The sequence below is a fragment of the Aptenodytes patagonicus genome, chromosome 2 (genome assembly GCF_965638725.1).
Source record: "Aptenodytes patagonicus chromosome 2, bAptPat1.pri.cur, whole genome shotgun sequence".
Lineage (NCBI taxonomy): Eukaryota > Metazoa > Chordata > Aves > Sphenisciformes > Spheniscidae > Aptenodytes > Aptenodytes patagonicus.
The window spans coordinates 43,828,865-43,841,761 of NC_134950.1; the positions used below are offsets into that span (position 1 = coordinate 43,828,865).

At 41.6% G+C, this 12,897-nt stretch overlaps 1 protein-coding gene across 2 annotated transcripts in view; it reads right to left on the reverse strand.

The window, feature by feature from the left end:
* Positions 1 to 12,897, reverse strand: part of XKR4 (XK related 4) — a 231,005-nt gene that overhangs the window by 83,145 nt on the left and 134,963 nt on the right. For both annotated transcript variants that reach the window (XR_012994613.1, XM_076329703.1), the window contains exon 2: positions 4,828 to 5,027. Coding sequence is in view for 1 of the 2 variants with exons in the window: in XM_076329703.1 (XP_076185818.1) it covers positions 4,828 to 5,027 (200 nt within the window). In the remaining variant the exon portion in view is untranslated. The remainder of the gene's footprint in view (positions 1 to 4,827; positions 5,028 to 12,897) is intronic.

Genomic DNA, 12,897 nt, shown 5'->3' on the forward strand with positions numbered 1-12,897 from the left:
AAAATGGTTGGCCAGGGAGATCTCATGGAAATGTAGTTTCAGCAGAATCCAGCAGCTCTATGGCAGTGTGGTGACTTCAATGAAACTTGATGAATTTCTATGAATTGTTCTCAACATCTCATTTTGCTTCTGTGCTACTGTCAGTCTATATTAAGAACTGCAGTTTTATATGATATAAACTTTGATTAGACTTTGATTAAACTTTGATAGAGACTTTGATTAATAGTACTGTATGGAGAAGCCAGAACAAACCCCCCAGGGGCTGATGAAGAAAAAAACGTCAAGTGCTGACTAGCCAGCATAATATGCAGTAAACAGGAATGAGAAGCTAATCTATAATTTAAACAATGTGTTAATTAATACAGCATAAATAATGAAATCTGTGGTAAATCCAGGGAGTAATCTTGTCTATCTGCTCATCTAGGAGCAGCTAGAACACCATGCCCTTGAGTAAGATGACAGTAACTGTATGCTAACGGATAGGAGTCTCTTTCCAATCAGATGATCAGCAGGATTTTTTTGCTCCCTGGTTTTTACTAATTTTAAGATGGGAAGTCTTTCTAAAATCGAATGGCTTAGTGGGAAAATCGAAGGAAGTAAAAGGAGAGTGCCAAGGGATGACTGCCAGTCTGTGGGCGCGATTCCAAAACAAGGTGCCACAGAAAGGGACAGCCCTGACCTTCCCTACCCACCCTGATGCCATGTCCCCCCTGCCTCCCCAAGGCTGGCACTACCAGTTGTGTGACACCCCCATGCCCCAGAGAGTCCAACTGGATCCTGCTGAGACTCAACGAAGTTAGCAATGAGGAAAATAAAAGTGTCCGAGGGACCCAGTGTGCAGCCACAGGAACGCCAGCCTCGTAGCCTTTAGACTGATCTTACTGTGTCACCAAATCTGCCTAATACTTATTATTGTGGAAGTGTTCGTTTTTATAGCAAAGACTGTGAAACTACTGCTTATTTTCTAAATGGCTTGAAGGGTAGAGGCATTTTTAAGGGAATTACTTGCAGCCTTCTGAATTTATTTGGGTAATCCAATAATCCAAACACTTCCAACTCTGATACTTTGTTTTCCTGTGACTTGGAGTTAGATCCAGTGCAGGACCTGGTTGCCCAGCCCTGGGAGCAGAACTGAAAACACAGGGTGAAGGGCCCAGGTCCACAAGGAGTTTCAGGTGGTTGGTGTATGTAGGCTGGCATTGAGATCAGTTAGCCCGCCCTGGCCTCCAGGCTATTGCTATTAGACTGTTTCTGGTAGCTGAACTAGCTTACCTGCAGATGGTTCAGAGGCTTCTGTCCACATATATGCCCCTATGCAAACAGATGGATGCAGGATGAGCATCAGTTGTTTCACTGGACTTTCTGCCATTGCTCCCCCCACATGCAGAGCTGCCCCATTCCTCATACAGTTCCCACCTAGAATAAGACTGGTGAAGCTCGTGACTCCCACCATGAAGCTGCTTAGGACAAGACTTTTCTACAGAGTAACTAAGAGAGAGGAGAAAAAACAAACAAAAGCAATGCAGTTTGGAGGTGCAGCTGGCTCAGCAGAGAAGTTGCTGTGGGAGTGCTGCGCTCAGAGCACATGAAGAGAAAGGAAGGAAAAGAGACTCCCATGAGGAAAAGACTGAGGGATTACTTATTTTCAAGGCACATCTGTCTTCTATAGATATTTCTTCAGACTCAAGGGAACCACCAGGGTGGAAAACATGGAGGTAATAGGGGGGGTTAGCAGAGCTCCAGCTTAGTCCAGCATCATATTGAAGTTGTTTGTCTTCTTGAGAAATTAGCACTGAGAAATCATCATCTTCCCCCATAAGTCGTTTCACTCCTTCCACTCTGGGAGGGACCTGGCTGCTGATTGTAGGCAGAACAAGAAAGATCATTGCCTTTAATCGTGCCAGTTTTGATGAAATCTTAAAGAAGAATCAGATTTTTAGATAATAATTTAGATACTGTTTTATCAATGCTCAGATTTCTCTGGGTGCCAACACAGAAAAGAGATGCCACTCCATAATGACTGTCCATGGCCTCCCGCATAAGCAATGTTCTGCTGCAGCAGTCACGGTACAGTGGTACACAATCCTTGCTAGAAGTTTACATTGCAGTTTTTTAATCCATGTTTGCGGAGCCCAGGCAAGTGCTAAAGGATCCTTGTGGTGCATCCTCTGGGCTTTTGAAGTGGCCCTCACTGCAGTGTATGGAAGACTAAGAAGGAAGGTTTTGCACACATTGTGCAATATTTTTCTTGATCTTCATAAGGACGTCTGTACATGCCTGTATGTGTTTCTTACCTTGATTAGCAGGGCTTAAGGACTGAAATAAGAAATAATCCACACCTAGCCAACACCCATTACAAAATGGGGAATCTTCAGTCACACTGACAGCATTCTCCTGTTGGGAATGATGCTATTTTGGTGCATTTGGAATGGAAAATATACAATTTCATAAATAAAATATTTAACAGTTTTTCTTGTGGTCATTAATGGCTCGATATTAGAAATACCCTGCTTATAGACCAAGGCATTTCCAGTATCATTCATTTCCCATGCCAAATTTGTGGTTTGTGATGGAAGTGTACTTTTAAGAACATGGACCAGTGATGGCACTTATCAATTGTCATGATAACTTTGTCCTGCGGGACAGAGAACTAAAAGAACAATAATAAAAACCAAGTAGCATTCTCTAAACAAAGAAAATCAATCAAACACTCTGTTTATTGATCCATATTAGAAATCTCTATAACAGGCTCAGTGAGCGGACAGCTAGCTGAAGCATGTACCTTATGGCTATGCCTTTTAAAACACCCAGTTGTAGCATGATACCACTGAGAGAAATTATGCTTTCCTTATGCAGCCTCACAGCAAATCTACCATCCTATAGTGCAACGCATTATCCTTAACATTTCTTTAAAAAAGGAGAGAGAACAGAAAAAGGATTTTCACAGCTGGCAATGTACTAAAACATATTAGCTTTCATCAGGAGAATATAATGGTACTACTGTTTAAGAAAATGCTACAACCTTGTTTAATTTTCTTAGTTTTTTTAAATGGAGCCTTTTCTCCTTGGAAGATGGAAGAAAATGGGGGAAGAGAGGATAAGTAAGTATTTTCAGCCTTCTCAGCTGAAATCCATAATTATAGTTTTATTCCTTTCTGGTTTCTGATACATAAATTTCACAGAGCTGATTGCAGGCTCCAGGAACCATCTTTGCCTTTTAAATTGAAGCATTTCAGGTTTTCTCTAATTAACAACCACTTGCAGAGTACATCACAGGCTTAGTGCCTACACACCAGCCAGGTTTCTCATAGACAGATCTGTTATTGCACTAAAATGAAGGCGAGAGGCCTTCTGTATTAATAGTTTATGAAGATAGCTAAATTACAGCTGACCATACAGTATTCTGGCTATGTTTTTCTCCTAAGTCTCTCTCTGGAGTCTCTTTTTCCGGGGGGACAAAGCTTCTTGAAGTGATAATACCTTCTCCTGAATGATAATAGTTTGGACTGATTGGTGTGGGGCAGCATCATTTTGAGAAATAGCTGTAGGAAGTGTTTAGGCAACCTTCCTTGTACAGAGCACCAACTAATTAAAATAGAAACTTTAGCTTTCTTTCCCCCTTAAGGTGGCAGAGTTTTGGATCTAAAGAAACAAAACCAAAAAACCACCGGAAGCAGGACAGCTGTTATTAGACGTCAGTTCAAAGAGGAGGTAAATGAAAAGCCTCTGATTTATCCACAGGAAACTGCCCAGGATCAAGGTCTTCACATAGTTACCCACTTTGTTCCCAGTCCTTTTTCACCTGATCAGCCTCACTGCGTGTTACTCATAATAAGCTAACTAGACCCAGAGCTTCTTGGAGCAAGGTGCTGTCACAGTTTTATCTTGTACAGTGGCAAGCACACGAGTTTTTTCTTAAAAGCAAATGGCAAAAATGCTGCATTTCCTTCCTCCCTCTGTCCCTCCACTCTTCCTCCCCTCCTCCCTTCACTCTTCACCGTCTCATGACGTTTGTGTCACCTTCTGGATCCCAAGTTCTCATTCACCTCATTCCCTTGCTAATAATTTCTGCCCAGGTGCAGCCATAAGGCAAAACAATGGTGCAATACAAAAGGAAAGCTATCAGGTAGCCAAAAGTAGCATCAAAAGAGCAGTAGAGAAGGACATATTCTTATATCTGTATCGCTGACTGACAAAACCCTATGGCAGGACATATGCACGCATGTACCATTTTAAAGAAGTAATTATGCTTGCTGAAAGCATCAGCCTTAGAAGGAAACCCACAGCTTGAAGGAATGAGTATTGTTGTAATGCTCAGGAGATGACTTGTATTATTTCAGATAAACATGGCCGAGAACTGATGGACGTGTTCCATAGACACTGGCATTTTCTTCACAGAATAGCTGTTTTCTGCTGTGCCGTTTTCTGTTTTGCGTAATACCGTATGAACCTCATTACTGCAGTTTGAGGGTTTTGAACATTCACAGAAAGAAGCATAGGGAGAAGAGCAATAGTTTGATTGATACAATTTTCACGTTGGCCCAGTGGATAATCAGAAGAGCTCTTCTATTACAAGGCCATGCAGAAAGGAAAACATTATAAATCCTACCCACAACCCAGGGCCAATAAGAAAGGCTAAAAAACCTCCAACAACACAGGCTTTCTTGACAGTCATTGTTAACAGCTTAACAGGAGCTAGCAGGCAAGATCTGCTCTTATGCCAGGAGTACAAGGCACACAGCAGTTTGAAAGAAGGATAAATATGTATGTATAGAAATTACATCTTCCTAAAATGATAAAAAACAAATAGATTAAATGAACCCCTACCTTGGAGAGCCTGGAGTGTACGAGTCTGTACAACAATACAGAGCTGCAGGACCAGCTGTGGTGCACTTTCCAGAAACGTGGCTAGCAAATGCAGCATACTCACATCTGCATACTCATACACCATTTTCCAATAAAACCGCCATCTGTCATTCTCTCCACTCCGTCGACTCCGGATACCCAAGTATATTGTGTGGAAATACCTAGGAATAAGAAAGAGAGGTTATAGAAATGCAGAACAATATTTTACAGGTAACACTTCTGCTGGAAAATAACCAACATTTTTTCAATGTACTTCAAAATAATGAATATTTATTTAAAAGGATTATCGTATTGCAATTTATAATAGTTGACGTGATAAGAGTAAACTAAACTGAAGACAAGACTTGCCTTCATAAAACCATTTAAAAAGCTTAGCATTGTCTTATTTGTTAAATGGTGTTCCTTTGAAGGACCCAGTTTTCCGAATTGAAATATAAGGGGGATGTGTTGATAATAAGGCCTCCCTCAGAATTTTTTCAAGTAATGGGGGGAAAAAAGCTAATTCTGCAATGGTCTCTACTCAGAACCTGCAAAGAACTGATCTCCTTTCTGCATGACTCTGTGTGGACTCGGAAGACCACCTGCACTGCAAGCCTGGGGTGGTCTTAGCCTGGGGCCCTGCTATGGCTGAGCTCATTGTCCTGCTTTTCCACCCGTCTAATGCATTGAATATCATATTTCAGATACTGCCAAATATACAGTGCTTGTTCTCATAGTTTGATTATTTTAGGAGGAAAGAAGATGTAGCTGTGAGTTCCCATTTTAGGAGGAGCGGAGATCTGGCTGTGGGTTCCCTTGGTGATTAGAAGTGACTCACTATGATAGCTCCCGTGCAGCAGCAACAGTAAGAAGCAGCAGGAGCCAGGAGCCCAAGAGGCTGCTGCTGCTGGCAGTAGTAACTAGCAGATGAGAGAAGTAACGGTCAGAAAGCATGTGTCAGCTCTGGTGGCCTGTGCAAGCAGGGGGAAAAACACCTGGCAACCAGCCAATTAAATAGATTTCAATGGGTGCAGGAGCAATGAGTGGTTTTAGAAAGCAAGGGATGTCTTCTGGTGGCCAAGCCACCTGGCTGCTGCTATGCTTTTCATGACCCTTGCAGAGCTTGCAGCGGTCTCCTGTGACACACGTGTGTCACAGCGCAACGACCACTCTGGGTGGCCTTTGGTCTGCTCTATTATTCTGATCTGCTCTCTGTTATTCTGTGTCAGAAAGTCTAGGCTCCCACCCTGCTCCTACAATTTTAGTTCAAAACTAAGTAAGGCTGGCTGAAAAAACAGCCTCACTTAATGAAACATTCTGAAGATTAAGATGTTGTCTTGCATCAGGGTGTCTTGCATCCTACCAGAGTGCCCTGTTGGGCTACTAAATGATATGGATCTCCATTTCTCTTTTTCTCACCGTATCTTTCACATCCTGGTCCTGAAAGCATTTCCTTATGATCTTTTTAATATGTTTTCACAGCAGCTTTTTTTTTTTTTAGTGAGATTATATTTTCTAACAAGAAAAATTTTAGTAAATTTTAACCACTTCCAATATGAAATGTTTTAACTGGTTAAGATAAAACATTTCAGTATTTCTCCTCCTTTTCACAAGTCCTTGTCTTAAAACCCTTTTCATGACTGGAGGAGCATGGTGAATTGTGGAACCTCTTTTTATATAGGCTGCATGCAACCTTTCATTCCTCTTCTGTTCAGTTGTAACTCCGGCAGTATCCTTGCCGATGAGAAGATTTTTGGCCTCTGACTGGCAGAACAGCCCAAGACTCAGTTGCCCCCACAAAGAATGACTGCTGTGCTTGTACCCAATGGACCCTTGTACCCAGTGCACATGCCACCACAGAGCAACAGCTTTACTCAGGAATATGCATCAAACAAAACCAGGGAGTAGCACAGAGAAACAGCTGAGAGGCCAGATCTGAGCCTGCAGCATTTCTCTTGACAATGCACATCATAGCAATATAAAAGGAAAACACATTAAAGTCACATTTAAATTAAAATCACACCAGGTGGCTTTGAATTTTATCAAAGTCCCATGTGGGAGTGAAGCAGCAATGAAGCACTCAGAGACTGAGACGACAGAGGTACAATAAGCAAGACATCAACCCTACCTCTCATGCAAAGCACTAAGCAGGTCTAGATGGGTTAGAGTATGATGGGATAACAGGGGCTGTCTGATGTCTTCAGGATTAGGTAAAGTGAATTGGCCTGCTGCCCAGATCTGAAGAAGCCACTCAGCTGGAAAGGCATCTTTTGCTGCCCAGTTCTGCTAATGGGGTCTGTTGGACCCCCAGGTTCTCAGTCACAATCAGTTTAATTGTTCCTAGACCTCTCATTAGTGTCCTCCAGCACAACAGGGACAGGTAAGACTTGTATTTCCTTCTGTAGTTTGGATTTTGGGTGGGTTTTTTTTGCCCTGCCTCACATATCCCCCCAAGGGGCACACCTGGGAATATTGCACATAGTGGGCAGAGAGCATCTTCAGCATCCTTCTTCTGAGATATCACTAACACTTGCTATAAATACCTAAAGTAGCTTTGGCTGCTGAGGGTTGTGCCAGGAGGCTCCAGCTCTGCCAACGGAGCCATCTGCAACTGCAGTTCTACAGCATTTGTGCAAAAAATACTTTTCCTATTATGAAAATGATGTGCTGTGCCAGGCAACATCCCCTAGGGTTCTTTACCTGCTCTGTGGAGTGGTTGTGCATGGCAAATATGCTGTGATTAATGAACCCTTATGGAAATATTTCCTCTCCCATTGCACTTTATTGTGAAACACTGGCAGTGAGTTATTGGGGACTGGGGAATCATTGCTCTTTGTCTACTTAGCTCTCTGCAATTTAGACACAAGAGGCAGAGGAGGAAGACACTTTCTCTTTTTACACACTGGGGACCAAATTTCAGCCTAGGGTGGTATTTTTTTCTGTCCTATCAATTTTGGCCAAATTAATTGCAGGCTGAAATGAGCATTTACACACATAATTACTGTCACTGATTTATAGGCACAATCAGGTGATTAGACAGCTAAACATTCTCATTTGCATCCACAATTAATTGCACCAGCAATTGATGTTAGGTGTGCAAATTAGCAGTTATTAAAATAAAAAGATAGTCTCATAAAATGCTTCATATATCAAAGACACTTTTTTCCTATCGTGAAATAAAAAAAAAAAAAATTGGGAGAAAGTGCTTTTCTTGTTGTGGTTTCCAAATATAGCTTAACACTGCAGTAATGACACATTCCATTTTATGTATATGCATTATGTAACTGCATCTTAGACACCCTCACTGGAGTCCTATTGTCAGCAGATGCTATACAGACACACTCAGAGGTAGCTCCTGCCCTGAAGAGTTTTTATATTTTTGTCTTCTGGCATCATTTTGGTGGAAATGCACGTCTTTCTGTGAGCCCACATTGTGGCTCTTATATACAGTTATTCCAGAAAGATACAGGAAGAAGTAGTAACAGCTCTACACTGGAAAATATCTTGGGTTCTTTGTAGGGTAAACTGATGCCAATGAACCTGAAAGACCAGATGTAAACGTTATTATTTGGTTGTGATTGCATCTAGAGGCCTCAACTACAGTCTTGTGCAGGTTCTGTACAAACATACAAAAACTGCCTATCCACTTCCCCAAAGAGCATTTAACTGACATGAAAAGAAATGACAAGGAGTGAAGAAGTGAGAGTTAGAGCACCAGAGGAAGAAGGTAAAAAAAGAGGAATGGGAAGTATGGTAACAATACTGCCATCTAGTAAAGTAACTACTTCATCTAATAAATCAAGATAGTCCATTAAAGTTTCTGATTTCATTAGAAAAAGTAAAAAACAAATAAAAAACTCCACCCCCCCCGAAAAAAAAATTCCACAATTTCATAGCTCTTATGTTTGTGGAGAAAAGCTTAGAAACAACTGAGTTTCCTAAAGATCTTACAGTTAGAAGACTATAAAATATACTATGAAAAAGCAATATCAAATTTTATTATTTTAAAATTACTCTTTTTTTTGAAGCCAGACCACTGCTTGGATTGTCAACACTGATATAAACAAGCTTACTATTCAGAATAAAGACAATGGAGTAGGAAGCAATACTTCCTATATTGCTAATAATCAGATGGCAACATATATATCGTAATTTGAGGCTTAATAACTTTTTTACCCTCTGGGGGAAATGGAGAATGCTTCAGCATTTAATTGTTTTAATTTATTTCAGTACATCAGACAGTACAGTATACAGACCATTGATAAAGCACAACCCTAAAGGATATAAATCTGAGACAAGATCACAAGTGACATCCTTTTTCCATTATATTAATGAGGGAAGGCAATAAAGTAAAAAAAAAACAGAAGCAGCTTAGTCCTTGCGCTGCCTACAAGAAGTGTTCAAGATGCAAGACAAACAGAAGCAAAAAATTGCCTATATTTGTAGTTGTGGAAAAAATGTATTTCTGTTCTAGGGACAGAGACATTCATTCTGATCAGACAGTGGATCTCCAGTGTTTCCAAAATCAAGAGTCCTCATTTTGCTCCAGGTTTACATACCAGTCTTGAGGATCATCAGCATAGACTGATACCTACATTTGAAATACTTCTGGTGACACTTCAGTTACATGACTGAAGCATGGCCAATTGTGCATTTAATTGAGATGTGGTAGTGTAATTATATGATAATACCAAATATTTATAGGAGTGCTTTTCAAGTTTAAAGTGCTTTACAAACATCAGTTGATTAATTGGGATGAATGTAAATAATCTCACAGGGTTCATTCCCCAGGAATTGGCAGCTGACCAACCTAATACCTTCCTGCAGGAGCAAGGTATATCTTTTACTCAGCAAACTCAAACCTCGGTGAGATTTCATAAGCCCATGATGGGGATGAGTTGCCCTTTTCCTGTGTGCAGAATAACGTCACTCCTTTCTCCCTTATTCTTAGGAATGTGGTATTCTGTCTGGAATTTGTGGATAAAAAACCTTCTTCTCAGCTCTTGCTCCAGTACAAGGTAGGCAATGAGGCCCCCAAAATACTTTCCAAACAGGAGGCGATTCCTCGGATATTCTGGAAGAGAGAGTTCAGATGCCACTGGCATCTGGGCTAAAGGTTTCCAAGCTGACTACAGTTCATCTACTCTTTTATAAAAGACCTTCGGTGAATATTCTGGTATCACTGAAACTGAAGAGGCTTTTGGCAGTGATGTAACAGAGCTTGGGTTTTTACCCAGTTTACTTCGTAGTAGCTGGGTGTCATTTATGCCCATTACTTCTCTCTCAGAAATGATGTCAGAAGCTGCTCCGTTGTGCTTCACAGACACTATTCTTTTTAGTACAGACAGCTGAGGCTTATAATAAGTGGAACAGAGAAACTGAATCCTGATTGCTGGTGGACCTGTTGTTCCCATGTGTGTGGGACTGAACTGTTCTTGCTGCACATAGTTTGGCTCAATCAATGCCTTTCAGTCTTCTGAGCTCCTCTGGACTTCCCATCCCAAAGTTTGCCATTTGCCCTTAGTTCCTTTCTTTCAGCCCCACAATTTATTGCAAATCTTTAGCTACAAAATGAGATTTTGGAGATTAGGAAGAGTTTTGTTCAGCTGCTTTTCATTTAGACAGTGTGCACAAGTATGCGCGTACGCAAGCACATATGCAAGTCCAGTCTGACTATGGCTCCAAGCAGTTCTTGCTACAGATTTTCACCATAATGAAACCATCCATCTGATGGTAATATGCACAGCTCTAGAAAAAAGTCTTCCGTTTAGAAGTGTCAAAGACTACATTGCTACCATGTGCTTAATCTAAAAAGTCCTTAGGATGATACACATGAATGAGAGACCATTTGCATTCTTTGGAAAAATGAAAATGTTCTGATTTCATGCCTCATGTAGTCCATATTTATTACAATTGCTTAAGTCAGTAAAGGACATGTGCTTATGTTACATAATCTACTGAAACATTTGCAAGAAGATCAAAAGTCATTAATGGCTAGTGGTAGCAGTCCTAGACATTTATTCTGCTGCCTAATTTGCCCCTGTATCAAACAGTACATTAAACAATTTAGCCATACCATAAACAGTTGTTCTTTCTGTGTTTGAGGGGTGGAGAATAAAAATCACTACTGCAGAGCTAAAAAACAGTAGAATAAACAGCAATTCACATAAGTGGTATTTTCTTCTGTTGCTTAGTTACCAGAGAAAACTTAACTGTATTTGTATCTCAACAGTATTTGTCGTGTTAAATAACAACAGATTGTCCTATTTTGCTTCTTATGTGCCTTTTTATTAGGTGTGCCTAAATACTTTCAAAAAAAAAGTTTCTTTAGCAGGAATACTTACTTCCTTATCAGTCTGTGCCAACGCTTATTCTTTTTGTTCTGAAGAAATGGACAAATCCCTTCAGTTTTAATTCCTTTTTCTAGAAAGGAACAAGCAGCCAATTTTTAATTTTCCAATCAAATTATTTTTTGATGGGAGCATTAAGGTTTAATGTGCAAAAGGAAACTGAAATGCATTCTGTAGCACAGCAGTGACCAAAGCTTGTCCAACCAAGCACGGTTCTGGCAATTTACCAGCAGTCAGAAGTCTGGGCTTAATTTACTTTAAATTATGAGTGCAGCATCCTCATCTGTGTCACTGAGATGAGATCCATGTGAGGACAGATCCCACTGGGGAATATTTCATCATAAGAGATGTTAAAAGACTTATTTCCAGAATACACCTCCATTACAAAGATAAAAAACAAACCCCAACTTCTTGTATTCCCTTGCAGTATTTAAGATATCAGAGAAATATCTCCTTTATTTCCTGTAAAACAAAGCAAGACACTTTATGAGCATAAACTAAATTATTACATCTGTTTCATTATGACCTATAAAGCATTCCCCAGCATCTTCCACGACTGGGTGATCCTTCCCAAATGGCCACGAGTCGTATTACAGCAGCATTTTATGGTCATCTAAATTTTAATGGCCATCTGAATTTAGCTACTATTTGAATTCCCCAAATGTAACCAGTCATGCCCAGCACTTTCCTTCCTTTCCTGACATGGCCAAACTGTGGACCTCCAGTATGGGAACCACTGGTGTAGGGAGACAGTAGGAGCAGGTAGGACTAGTACAGGTTTAACGCGGAGAAGGCAGGGTGGCCTAAAGAAATCCTTGGTGCCCCCTGCTCCCCTACTAACCCCCCTCACCTGCAGGGTATGGCTGCTCGGCCCCACTGCTCAGGCTACAGTTGGATTCAACCCTGCGTGAGGCAAAGGCCCCCTCCAGGAGACAAATCTGCTTGTACTGGAAGAGAGGTGCAGCTTGCATGTTTGCATTGAACGGCATGGGTGCCGGGCTGTCCCGCCCTAGCACCCCTCCGGCTTTACAGCATTTTGCCATCCTTTCCTTTTCTCTGCGCCCTGCAGGTTCTGGTAAGACAGGCAGAAAACCCCCTGCCTATGCACACAGGGAGGTCATACACCCACACCATGCCCGCCACGTGCTGCCACATAGGACAGAAGTACTCCTGCAAGTGTGCCATTTAGTTTAATCATTTCCGTGTTTCTGTTTTCAAAACTGGGGTATTCCCAGTATGCGCTCGCCTCCCAGGGCTCCCCGTCAACCCGGCGGCTCTGTGGCATCCTGACCGGCCTGTGACTCCCCATGCTGCCAGGCTGTCCCTGCCGTGTCTGTGGTGCTCATCCTCGTGTCAGCTTTCCCCTCTGCAGCGCCGGGGCCCAGGGGTAGACGGAGCTCGGTGGCTGCGGACCCATTGGGCAGGCAGCTGATGGTGTCACTGCCAGTGACGAGGATGGCTTAACCTTGTCATGGGTTGTGATACAGCCATTGGCCGCAGCTCCTCAAGATGCTGCCCCGATACTTCTCAGGAGTAAACATTAGTGCATTTTTTGCACTATCAACTATGGGCTAGAATTTAAAAGGAGAATGAAGAAGTGAAATGAAAAAAAAAATATTCATAGCGTGCCGCAGCTGTCTATAGCTTTGTATCTCAGAGTTTCTTCACCAGGCATTGCCACTGGTGCTGCATAACAGCTGCC